The sequence below is a fragment of the Glycine soja genome, chromosome 14 (assembly GCF_004193775.1).
Source record: "Glycine soja cultivar W05 chromosome 14, ASM419377v2, whole genome shotgun sequence".
In the NCBI taxonomy this organism is placed as follows: Eukaryota; Viridiplantae; Streptophyta; class Magnoliopsida; order Fabales; family Fabaceae; genus Glycine; species Glycine soja.
In genome coordinates, this window is record NC_041015.1 from 2182597 (window position 1) to 2203456 (window position 20860).

General features: G+C 32.8%; 2 protein-coding genes across 5 annotated transcripts; both read right to left on the reverse strand.

Moving 5' to 3' along the window:
- Positions 1–4986: 4986 nt before the first annotated feature.
- Positions 4987–10448, reverse strand: LOC114385382 (probable receptor-like protein kinase At2g42960). 4 transcript variants are annotated; one of them, XM_028345436.1, is made up of 9 exons: positions 10310–10448; positions 9695–9844; positions 8450–9250; positions 8216–8320; positions 7896–8018; positions 6727–6897; positions 6511–6640; positions 6187–6396; positions 4987–5427 (listed from the first exon to the last, which is right to left on the reverse strand). In XM_028345436.1, the coding sequence occupies exons 3-9, from the start codon at positions 9142–9144 to the stop codon at positions 5311–5313; spliced, it is 1551 nt and encodes a 516-aa protein (XP_028201237.1). In that variant the 5' UTR covers positions 9145–9250; positions 9695–9844; positions 10310–10448; the 3' UTR covers positions 4987–5310. The 4 variants fall into 4 exon arrangements, with proteins under 4 accessions (XP_028201237.1, XP_028201236.1, XP_028201238.1 ...); XM_028345435.1 differs by having other exon boundaries at positions 9695–9890; positions 10310–10431; XM_028345437.1 differs by lacking the exon at positions 10310–10448 and having other exon boundaries at positions 8450–9241; positions 9695–10252.
- Positions 10449–13443: 2995 nt separating this feature from the next.
- LOC114383700 (probable sucrose-phosphate synthase 3) lies at positions 13444–19729 on the reverse strand. The gene is made up of 12 exons (XM_028343427.1): positions 19123–19729; positions 18449–18681; positions 18262–18325; positions 17143–17838; positions 16778–16912; positions 16408–16539; positions 16146–16322; positions 15994–16051; positions 15848–15906; positions 14662–15603; positions 14437–14564; positions 13444–13892 (listed from the first exon to the last, which is right to left on the reverse strand). Exons 1-12 carry the CDS (start codon positions 19405–19407, stop codon positions 13610–13612), a joined length of 3192 nt encoding a protein of 1063 aa, XP_028199228.1. The 5' UTR covers positions 19408–19729; the 3' UTR covers positions 13444–13609.
- Between the last annotated feature and the right edge of the window lie 1131 nt (positions 19730–20860).

Sequence of the window (20860 nt, forward strand, 5' to 3'; positions counted from 1 at the left end):
AAAAAAAACTTAGAAAGACTAAAATAAAAAAACTTTCAAACACCAAAATTAAAAAAAAAAATTAACTTATAAGGATAAAAAACATATCTAAGTTTTTTCTAAAAATAATACCATTTTACACTTACACAAAGAAAATGTTTTTTTTTTTACTGTTGGCCAACATAATCGTTATGTTAAATACACGATTGATTATGTTGGAGATCGAACGCTGGAGCTTGTGACGAAGAAGAAGACACCAACAACGCGAGATGAAAAGAGTAAAAGAGGAAGAAGACATGAGGACTGTAGGGTCAGTTTCGTAAGAGACGATAGTTTTATTATCAGTTCAATGCACGGACTTTTTTTTTAACTAATTTTTTAATTGAAATTTAATTTATGACATCCAATCTAATTAAATGAAAACTAATTACTCTAGAGAAATTTAAAATTTTGTTAGATAAAATGAAAAAATTAATTAAATTAGTTAAGTCAGAATATAGTAATTAAGAGGATAATATTTTTATATTTAAATTATTATAATAATAGAACGCAATTTCTTCCGAGTAATTCAAACTTTAAGCTAATAATTAAGGTAAATTTTTTATTTTGAGTTAAGTAAAACAAATTCTTCATATTTTATAGAAAAGATTAAACTTTCTTATTATTTTTTTAGGATAAATACTCAATTTAGTCTGACAAATTGATTCCTTAAAAATTAAAAAGTTAAATTTAATCAATGATAAAAAGTACAATATATTAATCTTGCCATTAGCCCAATCTCGTTAACATTAAAATTTATACTTATGCGACACCTTTAATGAAAATATGACAATTGACGATTATTACCTTTTAATTTTTATTTTGTGTTTTGTTTGTTAGGACATAAAAAAAGTTAAGAATGAGAATTTATTTCCAAATCAATATTTAGTGGTTTTATTTCTGTTTCAATACTGCTGCCACTAACCACGACAAAAAAAAAATGATCGAGACCCATTTCATTTGGGGAGCGTTTATAACCAATTCTTTTTATTCAATAAACATTGTTATTTATTGGCAAGTATATCGTGTGATGGAAGTAAAAAAAAAATGAAAAATATTATCTAAATGGTATTGATAAAATTGGGTAGTAATTTGCTATGTATAGTTTTTCTTCTAATCATATCATATTCTCATATTTAACTTCTTTCTCTTTGTTTTTGCAAGTGCTATTTAGAGTAGACATTTAAAATTGATAGCCACGCATCGCTTTGATACATAATTATTCTTTCTCTTGTGCCCCCTTCTTCCATTACATCATATGACAAAAATAAAGGTAATATAATTTGGGATTAGACATAAACAGTCTTTTAATGACCACTTTGAAGTTGAAATAAGTTCTAGTAAGTACTTTTCTAGTATGATTAGATAAACGAAAACATTTAAGTTGGAAGATAGTAAGTAGCTAGGAGAAAAATCAATCCATTATAACAAAGAAAATCTCAAAGTGGAAGAACTTTTAATAAAGGAGAAGAATTTTTTCAACTTGTTTTCTTTCTGTGACTTCCAAAAATGTTACTAATAATAATAAAGGAGAAGAATTTTTACATTTCTCTAATTATTCAAGTAGCATTTTCTTTTTTAAGTCAAACACATAGAGGGTGAGGTGAATTTTGGGCTTCTTCAATAAACTAAACCTAAAATTCTAAGTTGAACCTTTTTGCACTAGAGATGAATATAGCAAATTGTCTTCCTGTGAATAGTATCCTCAGGGAATTCACCTTTTTCCCATTTATGGTAGTTGCTTCTCGTGGATTTTTGGGCAAAGAGACAATTTTTTTTTTTGGAAACAGCGTAGATTTTGATGGTTGTTATGGAAGAATCAGATTTGCATTACTGTTAACTCCAATAATAAATTTTAAAAAATAAGGGATGCTTGATTTGACTGTTTTTTATTTTTATTTTCATTAGAAATAAAAAATATTAATGAAAATGCATTTGATTAGATTTTTGAAAACATTTTGGAACTTCATGTTGAGTAGAATGAAAACGCGGTAGCAAGAAATATAATTTTAAGTAAATCTAAAAATACATTTCCTTTTGAAAATGCATTTTCAGTGTTTTTATTTCTTGAAAACAGAAAATAAGAAGTCAAATCAAACATGTTTTCAGAATTCTAATCCTTTGAAAATAAAAATAATTTTCAGATGAAAATATAAACCATACACACCCTAAGATCTTGAAGTTAAAATTTCCTTCTAAGAACTAGTGATGGAGATGCCCTTAAAATTTTAAATTTCAAATTGTCTATATGCAATGTGCATCTTCCATACTCCATAGTCTACCAGAGAGCTTGTTTTCACAGTTAAGAGAAAAAAGTAGCGTTTTGTGTTTTGCAGTGTGGAAAGAAAATGTTGTTTTTTCTCATAAAAAAGATTGTGAGATATTACAATACTTGGATTTCACCCATAAATGTAAGAGTGAGAAGAAAATCGGTTTGGATTGAATCAAATTGTATTCAAATCTAAATCGAGTTGATTTTTTCTCAATCTAATTCAAGAAAAAAGAGTGTACTATTTTATAAAACTAATTTGGTTAACATATTGTTTCTACAAAATCAATTTGATTAATCAAATTAATTTTCATTCAAATATTTGTTTATTTGAAAAAAATAGCTCAAAACTAGTTTAAAAACCAATTCCAACCTGGTTGGGCTCTTAAAACATACCCAATTGTCTTACACGTGGCTTGTTTCTATTTTTTAATAATGTCTTTTGAATTTTATTACTTTAAAAAGATAATATTTTAAAAACAATTACGGTAGTTAGGATTGTAGTTTAAGTTTTTTGCATTTTATATATGATCTTCATTTTGTTTATATCTATTGATAGTTGCCTCAAGTTTTTCACTCAAATCTTCTCTGTAGTGAGTGGAAGTTAATGACTATGGACTCCATCAATTGTTTTTTTTTTTTTTTTTAATATTTCTCGTTTATTTCACGTGTACCAATCGAGGGAAGTCGTACACTTCTTTGCATTTCAATCCCCTTCACTTTTTTCTTCTTCAATATTTCACATGTACTAGACAGAGTCTTACTAATGAAAATTGTATGTACAACTAGCATGTGTTGCTTACATGCAGGTTAATTATTCGTAGATTTCTATATTATCTCTAAAGTTAATAAATAGTAGCTGATAGCTTCCACGTCTTTAAAAAAATAGATGCGTTTTTTTCTTCTGTTCCTAACTACCATGTTTCCAACAAACATACTTAACATTGCTTGTATAGAAGTAGTACGTGTTTGTAAGTTATAAATAGATGTTAACATATTGAAAAAAAAATAAAAGACCATTAATTGTAAATTTTCAATAAAATAAATACTAATATAAAAAAGGTTAACATAATCAACTCAAAAGGTTAACAATTATACATGTGAACCAAGTATTAATTTAAAAACATGCAGTAAATAACACGTTTATAAAAGGAAGGAAGGAGAAGTCAAAAACTGTGGCAAATATGGGCCAACTTGCCCCATTCCCCATGGAGCTTGTAAAGTGGAACGTAGCAGAAGAGAAAGATAGTTATCAAGAAGCCTAGATGCTAGTCCGTGAAAATAGGTCTACTTTATCAGAATATTGAATTATTATGTATTCCACTTCCACCGTTTGAAGCCTTCAACTTGAATCATTTGTTTGCCTGTCTGCCAAATATGTTCTTCCTCAAGAAACTCCCATGTTTAGATTCTCTTTCCGTTTGGGTGAAATAAGAGAATAAAAAAAGGATTGAAATAACAAATGCAAATTTAAAAGTTTTTCCCTTCTCATTATTTCTCTAAGATCCACAAAAATGTTTGTACAATTTAATTTATTGGTGAAAGATAAGATTCCTTTATGACACTAGCATCAATGGAATGGAACAAAAATTATGTTGAAAAGAATCAAAAGATAATCATAACTAGCTTAGCCATTCACAATTTTAGTGCATGAACCAACAATGTGCTGTGAAGGAAAGTAACCACTTTTACAAATTATTGGGGTACTGCATCATTCGGTGCTGGCCATCTTGAAATGAAAACTTAATTAACTATACTGTTAGAAATGAAAAAAGATTTAATGCCCATTTCTTGTCAGATAATTTGTGCAAGTTGGAATTTGAACCATGGGGACATTGCTTCTACACGTATAATAAGCACATAAGTGACTGTAGAGACAAACCTTAGCTATATCTAACCGTAAAGCCCAATAATTTGGAGAGGGGAGAGAAGCAGCATGATAAGGAATCAAATTGTTGAGAAAATAACACAAATAAGTCAAAATACTGCATACGAACATCTCCACAAGCTATTTAACTTCTTAATTTATATAAGCCCTATTACCACATAAGTTTTAAAATTTTCAATGTGCAAGGCTGTGTTTGGAAAGTTGTTACACTTACACTGCTGTCCAACAGACCTTTTACACAATTAAGCCTTGGATTGGCATTATGTTGAACTTAACGGATATACAAACACACTAAAACTTTAAAAACTTAAAATAAATCTCACAAGTTATTTCATATGTTTATATTCTTTTAGTAAGTCACACAAGAAATTATTCTTTTAATGTAAGGAATAAGGACAACTTATTTTTTAACAAAAAAGAAAGAAAAATTCTTACACGAGTTCTACATTTTCACCACTTTGCTAAAAATCATTAGGTATCAATAAGTTAAATACCTTAAACTAGATTGGTAAAACACTAAAAATATATCTCTAAAAAAACACGTTTATTTACCATTTCAAAAGGAAAATATTGTTAGAATGAACAAGATATAGATGAATTATCCATATACAAAATCACAATTATCGACTCTAATGGTGAAATTGTATAAAAACTGATTCTTAAGTCTAAGAATCTCATAAGGAACCCCCATTCAACATGCTTGGAAAATATATTGTCACTTGACATGGAAATTGAAGCAAAATATTCGTTTTTACTATCGCCACTCTCCAGCAGCGTGTGACTAAGCGAGGATATAATAAAGTCAAGGAAGTTAAGAAAGAAAATCAACAATCATGTAAGAAGGATAGGCCCCAAAGCATCTGTACAACACTAATACTCACACCACCCATACTGATTCTACCCTCTTTGCAAGGCTAGCTAGTGTATCATATCTTCAATGGCAACCATTCAATTAAAAACAAAAACAAAACAAAACAAAAGCTCACTCTGATCTGATTCTATCCTCAGATGAAACAAAATTTTCTTAAGGTCACAAAGTTGGAGATATTTCAATATGGTATAGATAAGTTACTATATATATAACGTGTGTATAACGGGAATTGTACTTGCAGGCTAAGTCATGGGGTTGTCAATCCTATTCTTCAACGTGGCTTTCAGAAATTCCCATCTTTTCAGCATCAGATGGACCAGAAATATCCTTCACGGTTTCAATTTCCATGCTGGCAGTGCCACTCTTTCTTTTCCTTCTATCCTGAAAGTGATTATTATCAATCAGTTGTCTAGCTTACGTTTTAGTGTTTTGTTGTCAACATATAATACTTCAATATTTTGTATATAAGCACCCAAAAACATGCATACAAAAGAGGACCATGCTCTTTATAATATAATGCATCAGAATGCTAAGTAGGTAGAATTGAACAGTATATTCCCACTAATATGTTATGATAAACACAAAACATTATGCTTTGTTTGGTGGTTTGTTTTTGAGCTATACTGAGGTGCTAATTGAGTAAATAAAAATTGTGTAGGCTGAAGAATATCAAATTTTGGGTTTTAATATGGTGACTTTTGGTTGTAGTTCTTGAAAAAAAAATATTAGTTTTAGTTTTTATGTTAAAAGTTTTGAAAATAGTCTCTATCACCATTTATTGATTTATTGATGACGTAACATGCATCTAAATACTAAATATGTCATGTCACATGCCATCTTAGAGTGTTCATTAATGTGACCTTTATGCCACATTATGAGGACGGAAACCAACAATTATTATTTGTAGGAAACAGAAACATATTTTACGCCCAATTTTTTTTCCTGAGAGTTCATCCAATGTTTTGTTCTTTCTAGTTGGTGGTAGCCTGGTAGGTTAGCCAATACATGTACGAAGGAGAATAATGAGAAGAATGCACACAAGGTAAAAAAATATGCAAAATTGTGATAAAAGACTCAAGACTCAAGTTATTAACTAATCATTAGAACTTATGTATGAGAAGACAAGATATTGAAGGGAACCTCTCGAAGTGGATATTCGTCAGCTTCAAGCATCCTCACAACTTGACTCATTTTGGGCCTCTTGTCAGCATCAGGATCTATGCACCTAAGTGCAACCAAAAGAGTGCGCTTCAAAGCACGCAGTGGTGGTTTAACTTGAAGGCTTGAGTCCACTACTTCTTCAGCTCTCCGTGTCCCCACCATCGTTTTGAGCCATTCAACTAGATTAACCTGTCATAATGAAGATAAACAATATCTCATCAGCTATTTGAAAGGCAGTGATCACTTCTGGTGGAAAGCATGGTTAGAACTGGCAAGCAGGTAGAGTTCATAAAAATTAGCCACCTCATTAGCAGGACGCGCATAGTCTACAGGGTCCCTTCCAGTAACTGCTTCCAGCAAGAGGACACCAAAGCTGTAAATGTCACTCTTCTCATTTAACAAACCGCTGTTAGCATATTCTGGTGCCACATAACTGAAATCCAAAACAAAAGTGAGTTCCTAAGTGTACAAATCCTTTAAGTATAAAATAAGGAAAGAGATAATAAATTTTCTGTATACCCAAACGTTCCCATTACTCTAGTGGTTATGTGACTTTCGCCTGAATCCAAAAGTTTGGCCAAACCAAAATCAGAAACCTTTGCATTGAATTCATCATCAATCAATATGTTGCTAGACTTTATATCCCGGTGAATAACTTTTGGTTCTATTGCTTCATGTAAATAAGCAAGCCTGCCACCAATCACAGTACACTAAGGGGTTAATCAGGAGAACAAGGTCCATCATTGAATCTTTGACACGAACAGACGACTAAGCTACTCTAAGCTACTGGTAATGAAATTTGCAGAGGTTAATACTTGCTCATTTTATTGATCCTTCATGTATTTATAGGCTACTACACGAGTGCAAAGGCAGAAAGGATAATCCTTAGCCATTCACAAAACGACAAAAGCAGGTAAAAAGCATAACAGAATTGCTAATCCACTAGTAACAGAATTCCATTAATAGTTTCTCTAACTGATTTGCAGAGCAAGCAGCACTAAGACCTTCAAGCATAATCCTCAAGGTACGTGGGCCTCCCGAATGCCCTCTTGGGCCTGCTGTAGCTTCTTCCTATTAATCTTCCTTAAAAATAATTTTGTAACTAATTAAGAAGTAAAATATTTAAACTACAATAGGTCACATGTTCACTAAGACTATGTTTGAACTAATGGAGTGAAATGAAATGGAATCCATTCCATTCGATCCAAAACTGCTCCTTTTCTTCCCCCCAATTTGGGGGTACTGGGTGGAACCAGTTTTTCTAATTCAATTCCATTGCATCATAAAATATTAAAACAATGCAACGGTAAATTTATTTCATTCCATCACATTCCACCCATTGTTGGTAATCCAAATCCAAATATGGCCTAAGATAGTCAGTGGTCCCATGGGCAGAGAGCATATTGTTGTTTACACTAAAAACCTAATGGGCTTAAATATACTGCAAACTATATGAGAATATAAAGTCTATAACATATATCAATAAACATAAATAAACAGTTAATAACATTTATGATATATTTTGACACACACAAAACACTAATAGTAATAACATTAATTAAAGGAAACACATTTTTACAATCAAAATTCAGAGATGAGAGATTTATGATAATTATACCGAGTGATTTGGCACCAGATTATACAAAAGATTACCATGGTATATATTTTAAGTTGCACCCTGAACTTACGCTTTGGCAGTGCCAAGTATAACTTTCATGCGGGCCTCCCAGGTAAGTGTTCCATATTGATGCATGTCTCCATGTAACCATTGTTCTAAGTTACCATTGTTCACATATTCATACACAAGCAGCCTGAATATCAATCAGGAAGCACATTCATTATGACAGATAAAGAGACATAACACAGAGAAAAGCTTATGTCCAATTTCGGACTAAGTAGAATATGACTATCATAAACCCAAAGCTGGCACTATTATTGAGAATGAATGTGCAATATAATACAAAGTGTTAGTGGATACTAATGTAGGAAAACAAAGAATATTTTTTACCTGTGAACTCCTTCTACACAATATCCAAGAAGGCGTACAAGATGCTTATGTCTAACATGGCCTATAGCCTCCACTTCAACCCTGAATTCTTTCTCAGCTTGGCCCCTAGGAATTCAATGCAGAACTCAATTACATAACAAGATTAAAAAAGAAGTCATTGTTTATGTGTAGTGTCAGAAACTGGCAGAAGAAAAAAAATTAAAGGGTACACCATTGATAAATAAATATCCTTACAAGTTGTTAAGAAGCTTCTTCACTGCCACCTCGGTTCCATTAACCAGTCTGCCCCTGTAAACAATCCCATATCCACCCTCGCCAATGATGTTCTCGCTTGAGAAATGATTGGTTGCCATTTCCAGATCTCTAAGTGTAAACCAGTGGCCCCACCCAAGATGAGAAAATTCTGGCAAGCCAACTAAAGGAGAGGCAGTGGCCAGCCCTCCATGTGACAACGTAGATTGCTTCTTAACATTCCCAGAGCTTCCTTCTTCGGCGGACATTGAACTCAATCCTCTCTCATGATGATAAATTGAGCTGCACTGACTGATATTATCAGGATCACCAGATTTGCTATTTCCCAAATGAACTGATACATTATCTGAATTCTTGTCACTTGCCTTGTCATGAACAGGAATAACCACATTTTCTGGTTGAACATGAGAACTCTGCACCCCAACCTTGTCAACATCGATATCTTTTGAGAAATTTGGTATTTGGGATACAGAATACTTGTCCAGAGATCTCCTAGACTTTCTCCGAAACATCGCCCATATCGATAATATACACAAAATCAGCACTATAAATGCACCGACACCTATCCCAATCAAAACCCATCGTTTCAAACCCAAAAATGACGTCTTCTTTGACAATTCCATATTCAAAGAACTGTTGGATGACATAATTGGTTGCACCGAGTCAATCAATATCATCCCCACAAGTTCTTCAGCTGGTAGAACCAAGACATTCCCACTCAAGTACAGGATTCAAGTTAAGTACTCCTCTTACTCAAGACTTCGAAACACACATCTGAACATACTAATTTACAGCCAACATTTCAGTTCTTGCAACAATGCCATAAACAGCAACCAAAGCAAGAGTTTAACAAATCACTAATTGCATCTTAATCATGATTGAAGGTAATCTCAGACTACAAAATTTCCTGTAAGCTAAATTTGAAGATGAAAGACTCCCCTCTCAGGCTTTATTGGCAATGGCATACAATAAAACAGAATCCAACTAATACAAGAAGCAGCATACATAATTCAGCAGTTTCAAAACCATCACAATAAAAAAGGCATGCCGAATGGATTCACAGTTCATTGGGAAAGTAAAATAACCTGATGAATGTTGATAAGCACAACAATTTCTAATGAAAAAAAGAAACGAAACCAGGAAAGCATCACTTATGATCCAAGCAAACAAAAGAGAAAGTGAAATGTATATTATCCAAAAAGTGATTGAGAAAGACAAAGCATTTACCTTTGTGGTGATCCAAGGTAGCTAGACTCCTGAATCCTCTACCCAAAGAAGCAACAGGTTTCACGCCTCATTTTGAACCGACGAGAGACTTAATGTGCAAAGATTACCGGAGGATGAGCAACACACATACCCTACAGCAAAATCCAGATGCTGCAAAAGATGTAGTGGCACAACAGTAGGTAACAAGTGGGCCACACTTAAACAAAAAAATAAAATGTAAAAAATATTAATATAAGAGAAAATGGAAGGGAATGCCAGACAAAAATCTTATTTTGATGGGAAAAATAGAGAGGCAGAGAGAGAATGGTTGTATTTTACTAATTAGAGAAGAGAAAGAGTAAATGTGGTAAAAACGGTTGGTGGGTACTGTGTTGTGTCTGAGGGCAGGACCAGACCAAGCTGGAAAGGAAGCTTGGTTTGCAATGAAGGAAAGCAGAGACAGAGAGAGAGAGAGAAACAGTAAAGGGAAAGCAAATGTGAAATGAATAGTTATGTATGGTGTTTATGGATGGCTGGTAGAAAGAAAGAAAGAAAAAAAAAAAAGGAAAATTGTAATGAGTAATGAATAAGGAAGAAAGGTAAAGTGAAGAGAGAGAAGAGAGAGAGAGAGTCAACCTCAATCCAACAGAGAAGCTGAGCACCAAATCTAGGCTTCCTCTGATGTCATGTCTGCTCACCAAACTATCCTATTTGTGTGAAAGGGAAAAATCTTATGCAAATCTTGAAACTTAGCACCATGCTACTATGCTTCCCTTCACATGCCATTCCAATTTGCTTTGGGTTTTGGATTTTGGACATCCCAAAATTAACTCTATGTTTTGAACGGATCATAGAAAACAAAGATGGAAAGAAAATCTTAAAATCAAAATAATAAAAAAAGAATCTTAGAAATTAATTTTTAAATTAAATAAAAATATCATTATTTAAAGAAAAAATGTATTTTTAATACTGTATAAATTATTGAATGAATTATTCTATATGTATCACATCTAAAAAAAATTCCTAGTAGAGCTTGATATGTTCAATCCAAGACTAATTATTTCATATTGTTGAGAGAGAGGAAAAAAACTACAACATTTGAATATCTAGTAAGAAAGAATATTTTTTAAAAATTATGGGAAAAAACCAACAAATATAAACACAAATTGATGGTGGAGGGAAAAAAAGTGAAGTAATAAAATTGCATTATTTCTTAACCAACTCAAATTTAGTCAAGTAAGGTTAGGCGAAAATACATATATTAGGCGAAATATAACTTGCTGAAAGGTATGTTTTTTTGCCCTTAATAGATAATGGCATGCCTTGATGTTTAACTATGCCTTTAATAGATATAAAATTCGGGTGACTATAGTGAGAGGTAATTTTGTCAATACGTTTTGACTAAGCTTAATCTTCAGACCTTTCCCGAGAGAAAATCGTAAGCTCGAGTAAAAAATTGTGCATTTTCTGAGTATGGGTTTAGAGGGCCACAAAAAGCCACCAATAAAGGAGGAAATAGATACTTTGATTCGAAGCATAATTTTTTATTATAGATAATCCGGACAAAACCTTTTCACTTTTCCTCACCTTTTTAAAATAATTACTATTAGAATTACTATTTTTTATTATCTATTATTATATGAGCTTAAAATTACTATTGGCTCAAACTATTGTCAAGGTATTATTTTTTATCCACATTTAAAAGATATTATTTTATATATATGGTTCAACTCTTGCATTTTTTTCCCGGTGTACTCAACTCTTGCATATAGGGATTTAGTATTTCAATCATAACTTCATAGGGAACAACATTTTTATATTAATATAACAATATATAGTCAACAAATATAAAATATCCAAATGTATAAAGTAGCAATTTAATCAAATATTATTTGTAAAAAAAAAATCAAATATTATAATTTCACAAAGATAAAAGTAATTATTTCCCCTGTGATAGCGGGAATGATGAGGTTTTATAATTAACAATTCGAATTGAAAAGATATATTATTCAATTAGTTTAATATATAGTGGGCCAAACATGTAATATATCAATATATTGTTATAATTTGAATTCTAACAATACTATTATTTTTTTTGAAAGCAGCATTTGTGAATTTTCTAATACAGCGTGCATAGATGGTTCTTAATCGGATCAAAAAATAAATTACTTCAAGTGATATAAAAATTTAAATGTTTTTTTCTCAAATTTGTATTATTTTCTTTTTCCTCCATATTAAAAATTATTTTATTTAATTCTCCAATTTTAAAAAATGTTTTTTTATCACTCTTAGCCGATGGTTTTAAACGCATTGTCGATGTGTCTAATCCATGTCAACAATATACACATTAATTAATAACAATTTTTTTAAAAAAATTAAGTATATTTTATCTCTTGATAACCGTTAAATATGAGCTATTTTTTATAATAAAAATATAATGGAAATATTTTTAAAAATATTTATTTAATATTTATTTTTTGCTTAAATATTAAGAATTGATATTTTTCTTATTTATAACTTGCAAATATGAAAATGAGGTATAAAATTCAAAAAGATACAGGAAATATAAAAAATATTAATAAGAAATATTTTTGCCCAAAAGTCGAAGAAAAAAACACACATAGTTTCGGAGCACTCTAATACACACTTAAAGTCTAACATTTTTCTCTTAGGAAATTCTTTCTTCTCTCTCATCATTTTCTATTCCTATTTTTCATTCATTCTCTTGCATCAGTTTCCAAACCCCTTTTCACATGTAAGACCTCTCATGGCTACGAGAGACTAAACCCTTAGTTAGGGTGTGACAGGTCTAAAAAAATCAAAAGATGTATTGTATACTTTTGGCAGTTAGGTGCTCGATAGTCAGTTTTAGGGATTAGTCATTTGATAGAATGTAATTTCTAATAGAAGTAAAAGGAATGAATATCTTAATAAAATCATAGAGTGATTGCATTATGTTCATGCATCAAAGCAAACATCTAGAATTAGAATTTCATGTATTTTATCTATTGAATTTTTGCAAAAACATTTGTGAGATAAATATGTAAGATAGACTTGTCGTCGTGAGACATCATGACAAGTATTTTAATAGATGTGGATATAAAAAATTCACCTAATTGATAAAAAAATCTAAAATAATATATCTCAGACAAATAAGATATATTAGGTCTTAACATTCTCATGTAAACGAGTTAACATCTCTCACATTTTGATCTCCTAATTTATATATATATATATATATATATATATATATATATATATATATATATTTCACATTATCACATAAGGATTAGGGAGTGAACTCTAATTAGCAAAAATTCAGTTTATTAAGTAGGAAAGTCTCATCCCATAAATTTCATTGTTTTCTCAAACACACATAAGGCCGAGATAAATGCATAAAAAAGGGATAAACTTTAGCGGATGATGCTACTACCATGGGCGTGTTTTGTCTTATAATTCTTCGAGTGCTAATGAAATTGTTTTAGTGAAATTTAAGTATCTCAATTTCAGGATGATTATACAAATTCAATTTATTTATATTTTAGAAAAATTATATGTAACTTCTTGAAGGTCTATCAAGAAAAATATGTTGTAGCAAAGAGAAGCATGACCTAGTTACACTTTAGCCACATTCAATATATGCATTAGGTAACTCATGATTTACATCAATTCATTTTCCATTTTGACTGTGGTGGTAAATAAATTTAGGAAAAAGATTGGTGGAGAACACCAATCTTCTCGTTAACACCAGGAAAGAAAAAGAGAAAAAAGAGATATAAATATGAGTATATATAATAAGTGATATGATCCAATAAGAAAAATAAGATATAAAAAAATAATAGATATGGATAAAGTGTGTAATATATGAAAGTGACCACATATGTGAAGATATTCATACCACTCTCATAAATTTATTACTTAATATATAGTAGCACTTCAGATTCCTCCAGATTTGGAAAGTTGCTTCAAAGCATTAGCAATGTTTTCATGTGTTGTTTCAGTAATGGATGCAACAAGAGGGCTCTCATTTGGGACAATATCATCTCTTTGGTAGCTTCCTGGACCTCTTAGTAACTCTTCTGAACCCTTAGACACCACTCCCTTCATGATTATGGTCTTGTGAGTTCCAGAAATCATCTCCTCATAATCCGTGTCCCCGGTTTCTCCAAGGATGACGTACATGTTTGCAACGTTCAACCTCCAACGTACAAAGAGATACCTAGTTAACATATTTAAGCAAATAATTAACATTCAGTTTGTGATTAGGCCAACGTTTGAAAAATTGATTTCAAATTAAATTGATTCTAAATATAATTGATTAGTCGAGCAATTTAAGTTTGGGTGCTTTTATTCTTAAAACAAAGTTAGTAATAAAATTTTGTATAAAATTTCGAAATAAGATTACTTTAACTAAAATCGTTTCTAGACATAGAATCATGTAGCGTTTGATTTGACATTCCTCGAGAGAAAACTCGCACAAAGAACATGCCCATGATATTTGGAAACTATCTATTTCAGCTTTTATGTTAAGTGTGTGTGAAATTGATGCAACTTTTAAACCAACTAGATCATAACATGCTATCAATTCTTTAACGCCAGATCGAACACGTGAACATTTACTCAAAATGCATGTTAATTGATACTATTTTAATGTGATTTTGGATGACTCAACGTGAAACCAATCATGCACTCAATATTACTTGCTTTATATTATGAGTTGATTGCAAATATAAATTAGAAATTAAGGATGAAGTGGTAATTACCTGAGTGCCTGGGCTCTAGATGCAAGAAGAGGAATCACATGCATTCTAGATGACCCCCTGCAGTACATAGGATGACAACGTAGACCTCTCATCCTAAGCTTCTGCCTCAACTCATCAACTTTTTTTGCCTGAATTTTAATACACATGATTATCATTTATCTCTTAGTGCGCCCAGCTAGCCATTATGTAAATTAATATAATGGTAAATGTCATGTTGATTTATACCTTACTAAGATCCTTTATTTTGTATGAGATGCAATGTGCATTGCTGGATTTGAGATCTTCCTCAATGGGGCTGTTCTCATCACCATTCATAAGTTTCCAAATGGTTTTCTTAAGACCTTCACACCCCCAACGATAGTCAATATGTACCTCATAATCTGGATCAGGCAAAAGCTTTCCTTCTTCTGTATTGATGCCAGGGTAGTAAACTTGACTTCCACTACTGCAAATTAAAGCATCAAACTCATTCACTTGAACATTGCCTGATGTTAGGAACTCTACTGTTTCTATCACTGGCATAGCAGTTGATAAAGCAAACCCTGTAACTCTAGCAGTTTGAGGGTCTAGTTGCACAGCTTTAATTATCTTTTGCACCATCTCAATCATTTTCTTCTCCGGAGCTCCATTATTGTCATACAAATCAAGTGCTATAACAATCAACCTACGCCTTCTTCTCAATAGAGGATATTTGCTAGTGTTAGTGCTAGTGCTAGTGCTCGTTACATTGTCAAGCAGCATATTGATATTTCCACCACCATTACCATTTGAGCCAGAATCTGTCTTCCTTATCTTGCTTAGGATGCGTTTAACTTGGTCTTGCATATCTAGACCAGTGCCTCCACTTGCTGCAGCCAAGTCACCATCAATTGAGAGCCTAAGGGACATGTCGTGTTCGTCCTTGAGCGAATCGTTGAAAGACTCTTCTTCTTCAACAGCTTTATCATCCTCTGGATTGTTGGTTTGCCATTGTGGATGCCTCATCCTACAGGCAGCCACCCGGGTCAAGTAAGTGCGACAGTGTTCAGGCCATGAGAAAAGGTGTATGTTCTTCCAACCGTTCTTCCTGCACTCATGCCACATGTTTTTCTCTGACAACAACTTCACCAATGCATCGGCAATTGCTATGTCATCATGAGGGTCCACAAGCAAACCATTGTTCAGGGCCTAACATCACAATTCAAAAGGAGCTTTGATTTCCAACATAAATAAAACAAGAAAAAGCAAATATGGGATGTACAATTAATATCCAAATCACTATATACTGAATGTGAGTAACTCTCCTAGTGGGAATTCAAATCTTGGTTTACAAATTTTTTTCCAATGCTTTGGTGCCATCTGACAAATAAATTATGAACTTCCTAGCATGCATCATGCAACTGACTATCTAAACTTTTAATTCTTAAATTACCCGATGAATGTCCACAGGTCCCCCATTTTTAGTGGCCACCATTGGAAGTCCATGGGCAGCTGCCTGCATGAGTTTAAGCACATTCAATAATCACTTCAGCATCAAAATAAGAATAATATTACAAAAGTGGCTAGTTAGTTAAAAACCTGCCTCAATTAAAGTAAGGCCAAAGGGTTCCACTAAAGCCGGATTTATGAAAACACCCTGGGAGAAATTTCAAACTAGTTAGCTGGCCATCATTGTTATCACAAAAGAAGTTAGATCTCAACATATACTATAACTTCAATAAATTTTATACCTTTGTTTTTGCAGCAAATCTGTATATCTCTGGAACATCAGATTGATTGTGATGTTTTGGGTATGCCACTTGCCCGTACAGGTCATACTTATCAATCAATTTCAACACTGTTGTGAGCACACTAGCATTGCCAGAGGACATTTCATCTATGTCATCCCTGTTTCCCATTATAAGCGTCTGTTTGAAAACATATTAGTCCTTTTTACAAGTTCTCAACCATAGTTCCCACCAAGTACTGAGCAGTTGAATTATGTCAACTTACAAGATTAGCTAATTCTCTTAAGGGGCGGCATTCTCCAAAGGCTTTTAACAAAGTGGTTATGTTCTTTTTCGGATCTGGCCTTGACAAGGCTAAGATCATAGGTTTATGAGGATTTGTGAAGAAACGCATCACCTGCACAAAGTTATCGGTTATAACTTGACAAGGCTAGTCATTGATTTTGGATAATTATAAAAGAACTAAGAAAGAAAACAAAATGAATCAAATTTCTTTCATAAGAAAACTTCTATAAAAAAGTGATCTTAACTTATAGGAGAAATTTAATTCATTTTACCTTCTTATTTTCTTCTCCTATAAGTATTTATGAAGAACTCAATGTAATTCAAGATATGTAGACATGTTAGTTACTCACTTCTAACCAGATTGTAGGTAGAGCCTTTGTTGAAGACCCATCAACACCACGAGTAAGCTGTGTGAGCTCCCCGTCAACTTCAGGGCCATCTTCTTGTGTCACAACATTGCTAAAGTCCATACCAGGCGGGATAACCTACATAAGTTTGAACCATTAGTACTTCATACAACACGTTATCTTAAATTCCAGAATTTAAGACATGCTAAGGTGCATAAGAAAACACCAAATAAAGTAACTGATATAACCATCCCTTGAAAAAGTTGGTAAATAGTTGTTTCCTTTTCCAAAGAAGTTTCACCAAGGTTTAAGAAATAAAAGACTTTCGAACATTGAGTCTGAGTGTGTGATCCTAGTTGCATTCTTACCGCCATCCTTGGCATGAATCGGCCATGACAATTGACACCACGTCTAACTCGAGCACGCAAAACTTTCTCAAGCTTGACATCAAACCCATCATAAAGTCCCCATTGCTCATCAATTTCTTGCCTTGTGCTAGTGATAACAAGTTCAGCAGCATCTAGGGAAAGCTCTTCTGCTTCTATTCTCCTCATTATCTTATATGTTGAATTGATATCCTCCTTCGATTGACGCCCTTGCTTAAGAAGCTGTTCTAGCTTGTTTCTTCCAAGTGAATGACCAGTGAGCACCATTGGCACATTCAAGGCACCTGAAAGAAGAGCAGCACTATCTCCAGCATCAGCATAATGTCCATGAATAACGTGTGGCCACACTGGTTTCCCCCCGCTAACTTGTTCACCCAATACTTTTGACATATTGAGAATGTGAGCTAAAGCCCCATCTACAAATTCTTGAATATGGGGCCAAAGAAGTTCTTTCTGTAGATATTTTTCACGTGGACCAAAGGGTATTCTTATGATGTATGCACCACTGCTCTCCCCAATGTTATCATCATCCTCATCTGTGCCTGCAGTTAGCATTTCTGTAGGTTCTCCGTAGCTCCAATCAATTTCAGGAGATGAGATTTGGCGTGTGAAGAGGTCTACTCTATACACTCCTGGCATTTTTGCTAGTGCACGAGCAAGTTCTACCACATATTTAATCTGGAAAAAATACATTGGTTGAAATTGAATCAATGAATTTGACCACCAATTTAGGCTATGCTTGATAAAAATTGGGAATATGTTTTTGGGAATTCCAATTCATATTCTTGAATTCCAAGACAAAAAATGAGAAGGAAGATTGATTGTTTTGAGAGTAAAAGTATTTTTAAGCTACTTCAACTGACAAATTATTAGATAATTTAGAACTATCACCTATCCATAGTTTTGACTAATCTATGTGACATGTACCCGAATTTTTTCATTTATGAAAAAGAATTAATAACAGTTCATTACTTGTCATATACGTAAAGATTATAGGACCATGATCATCTCAGACCATCTAATAATTTATCTCACCAACTGGCATCAAAACACACACTAAATGGGAGGGTCACAGCTTATTCATGTAACAATGTCAAATACCTGTCCACCAGTATCAGAATCTCGACCAAGCTCCATGTTTTCTCCTCGAACCAGACCATGCAAACTGTCAAACGACAAGGGTCATAGTCAAACAATCAATATACCTTAGTAATACACAATCAAGAAATTTGGCTAAACACATTTATTGAATGCAAAATGATTGTGAGAAAGTGGAGAATTAATATACCTTAAGAGGACAATGTAAAGCTTCTTTTCCTTTTTGTCATCAGACCATACTTCCAAGTTGGAAATCTGCCTCTGGAAATTTTTCTTTGATGTCTCAATTTGTATCATCTCCCCAACGCCATCTCCTTTTTCCCCTTCTGACAACTCTTCAGACAGATCCTCTGTTGCATCCCTGCGTCCTTGTTCTCTTTCCCATCTTCTGTTTGCAAATCTCTGCAGCTCCTCCCCTTCCAGCTACAAGTAGTGCCCCATTAATTTCACTCACAATCACTCTGGTAAATAAATAAATATATATACACACACACACACACATCCCCCAAATTCATCGAATGAAAAAGCAAATACAACAAAAACGAAAATTTACAATTTAAACCAAACAACATTTTGCTTGGCCACTCGAGATTCTATTGCATAGCATTCAACAAAATCAAACAAATAAACATTAAACAGGTATTAAAAAACTTACGTGCACATGTACATATATACTACTATCAATTCTACTTTGAAATCAAGTGTTATTGTCATGTTTAGTGTTATTTTTTTCTTCATTCCTAACAAGTATTCTTCTTCAGAACCAATCTTGTTTGAAGTATTGGCAGACACTAAATGTAAACAACTCTCCGGACAGGAGTTCGAACCTTAAGCAATTAGCACTAAATGAAATATGATTGTTACCTGTTTCTTCTTGCGGGCAAGATGCCAAATTCGCCAGCACATGTTCTCCAACCTTGAGCTGCGTTCCCTGGTGTTACGAGTGGCAACCACCTTGATCCATGTACGGTGAAGGTCAGACTCGTCAACACTAGACACCACTTCTTCCACAAAGTACTGTGTGGGATTAAAATGTCCACTTTCTGGTGGAGTCACTGCTTTTTGCATTTGCTCATCAACGGTGCCAGCCCCAGTTCCAGTGGATAGTATAGCCTCAAGGTACCCATTAATCCATTCATTGCCAGCCATTAGAATATATATATACAAAGTTTCTTTTGTGTTGTTATCTATATATATGTGTAACACTGGTGCAGTGCAGTGTTGTCTTCAAACACACCTAAAAACCTTAGTCAGAACGTGGAGAATTTCATGAATTTTACGTGGGAATTCATTGACATGGCCGTCCACGTGCCTATGCAATGAAGAGGCAGAGTATGCTATAGAATTAAGGTGCAAGAGATTATTTGGTTGTGTTGGAAAGAAGAGTATGAGTGGGAATTTTATAAGACATGTTGAAGAGGAAAGAAAGAAGGAGAAGGAAATGGAGAAGAAGAGAACCTGACCACATGGTAGGCACGGAATGGTGGGCCCCGCATATTCTTCATTCGTTTGTTCTTATTTGTGTGTGTTGCCTTGTCTTGTGTGGTTCATGATATGCACTCATTAATATTATTCATTAAAGAACATCAATCACAAGATTAGTATGTTTTGATAAAGAGTGTGTTATTGCTGACTAGGATATTAATACTACTTCAATCTTGTTTTGTTTTGCGGAGGATTGGTTACTTGTTATTCTTGTAATAATTTTATTTCTTAAATAACAAGGAAGTGTTCATTTTTTTTTTATTTCTCTAGGTCATATTATATTGTAAAAAAATTGATGTGTAAACCACATTACTCCATGTATAAACCTGCTTTTCCTTTGAATTTTTTGCTTCATTGTAGTTTGCAATTTTTAAAATTTTCTTTTAAGATTAAACTATTTTTCTAAATTTTCAAAATTGTAATATTTGCCTTAAGCAAGTTCATAATATCTATGAATGTCCACTTTGTAGAGTAAATCTGATGCACGCATATTTCAAAATTGATAACGCGTACGTATCCATTTCATACTCGTGTGGACTGTCAATATATGTTATTATACGAGTGACCGTGTATCAAAACTTGGCTACATAATACTTTCCTCATAAGTTGTGCAAGAAATAATGCAATAATGATAAAAATTCATACGAGTAACAAATTAAGAAAATATAAAGAAGTAAAAAAGAACAGATAAATTAATAAAATATTGGAAATGTATTATTACTATAATTACATTTAACTTAAATATTATAACATATATATATATACTTATATCCTTTTTTTTTTATAAAAAAAACATCGTATTTACATATGATATTCATTTCTTGTACTCATATCCCATAGAGCATGATAACGCAATTAAAGGTTGGTCAATTATAAAGTTAGGTAATATGAATTGAGTGTGGGATTAAATTTCCACAATTTTTTTTCATTCTCTTTTTTTTTTTTATCGGCTTCTTTAACATTCTCTTATTTCGTCCCTCTTATAAGTTCTAGCATCAGCTTTTCCTTGAAAAAAAAAAAAACTAAACACAAAACTACAGTCCTCAGCACTCACTAGCTAGCACCATTTTTTTTATATGATTCAGCATCTATCTTTTTCATTTCTCCATGCTATTGC